Here is a 1,627-nt window from a genome sequence, read left to right as displayed (position 1 = left end):
TCATCGTTTCCCGAATTTGTCTCTCGTTGTAGATGTTAGAAACGTTATTGTTATTTGACGAATTTTATAATTATTTTATGTGGATTTGTCTAAATATATGATATTACAGAAAATATTATTATTATTAAGAAAAAAAGAATTGTGTGCATTGAATAAAAATCATTGCGACGTACGGAAAAATTTCACATAAAACGAGATTTTAATTTCCAGTCATTTATTATTAAAATTCTGCGAATTATTAGTTTTAATCAAAACTGGTCGGAAAACGATTGGAAAAGAATTGTCAGCTGAGACGCAAAACAAAAATATATTGTGGCGTACGACATAAAGAACTATATATGCAGAGGAAAGATGCAGATAAAAGATCAAATAACAATAAATGCAAATATTTAATATACAGGTTTTTTATTAGTAAATTTTGACATCTTTCTTCTTTTTTGCCTGTGATTTGCGCTTGCAATCGCTCGGTTCATTTCGCGCAGCCTAATATATGTCCTAGTCCTAATGAGGCATAGTAATGCCTCTCTCGGTATTTTAATTTTCAATTGTGGTTCTATTATTTTTGCTAAGTTATGAAATATAAGATTTTCTTTATTCAAACTGGATCCGTGATATTTAGCAAACTCAATATTCATTATACGAGCACATTGTAATAATTTGTCACTCGGATACATACATTTTCCTCGCGAAATAACTTGCAGCCAATCTTGGTCACCCGTTGTTTCCAATTGGCGCGTTTCAATACCTAATGTTTTATCTGTGCTTTTAAATCTAAATGCTACGTATCCGGCTATATATTTTGCTTTATATTTTGCTGGTGTCTGTTCTTCTGTACTGGACGATGCTGCTGTCTGTTCTTCTGTACTGGACGATGCTGGTGTCTGTTCTTCTATACTGGACGATGCTGGTGTCTGTTCAACATCCATCGAAACTTCATTTGATACAGGCAAAGGCATTGTTTCAGCTAACACATTTTCGTTTGATGTTAGTGGAGGTACTGCATGGAGATGCAACGTCGGGATAGCATCAGGATGTATCTTCCTAGTTCGTATAGGTGAATAACCTAGTAGATGTTGTTGTAAGGGCTTCGTAAAAGCTTCATCAGCAAAATGCTTCGAACATATCCTAGCTGAAGCAAACAAGGTTTAAGATTCTTAAATATATGCTTATAATAATAAACAAGAGAAATCTATACAAAAGTACAAACCATATTTTGGTGAAATATTTTCTTTTCCGCATGCTTGACGCCACTTATTAAACAGTGCTGGATCCTTTGGGAAGGAAAAATATTTTATTTTATTTCCTTCGATCTTTCTGGTCTTTGCCGGATAGTTCCCACACCCTTTCACATTACACGCCATTGCGTACACTGTAATAATCACAAACGAATTACTCGACATAAACAGCGAACCGAGCGAACGCAGCCATTGCGAATCACCGAGTACATCCGATTCATTCCGATGCTACACGAATATGACGTAAGTTTGTATAAAAGTGGTGGGAATGCGCAGTGGTCTGACACGGTATGAGCATACCCTTGTATTTCTACCATGGGCTAGCGGAGTATCGGCTGAACGCACCCATTTATCTTATTTTTTTACTTCTGACACCATGTAATAAGTTTGTT

At 35.5% G+C, this 1,627-nt stretch overlaps 1 protein-coding gene across 2 annotated transcripts; it reads right to left on the bottom strand.

Annotated features, from left to right (window-relative positions):
• Nucleotides 1–288: 288 nt before the first annotated feature.
• LOC112457776 lies at nucleotides 289–1,535 on the bottom strand. Of its 2 annotated transcripts, none has more exons than XM_025021011.1 (2): nucleotides 1,208–1,535; nucleotides 289–1,125 (listed from the first exon to the last, which is right to left on the bottom strand). In XM_025021011.1, exons 1-2 carry the CDS (start codon nucleotides 1,237–1,239, stop codon nucleotides 390–392), a joined length of 768 nt encoding a protein of 255 aa, XP_024876779.1. In that variant the 5' UTR covers nucleotides 1,240–1,535; the 3' UTR covers nucleotides 289–389. The 2 variants fall into 2 exon arrangements, with proteins under 2 accessions (XP_024876779.1, XP_024876778.1); XM_025021010.1 differs by having other exon boundaries at nucleotides 289–1,129; nucleotides 1,208–1,534.
• Nucleotides 1,536–1,627: the final 92 nt, after the last annotated feature.

Source organism: Temnothorax curvispinosus, unplaced genomic scaffold, assembly GCF_003070985.1.
Source record: "Temnothorax curvispinosus isolate PA1 unplaced genomic scaffold, ASM307098v1 QBEX01008242.1, whole genome shotgun sequence".
NCBI lineage: Eukaryota > Metazoa > Arthropoda > Insecta > Hymenoptera > Formicidae > Temnothorax > Temnothorax curvispinosus.
This window is presented reverse-complemented; position numbering and strand designations above follow the sequence as displayed.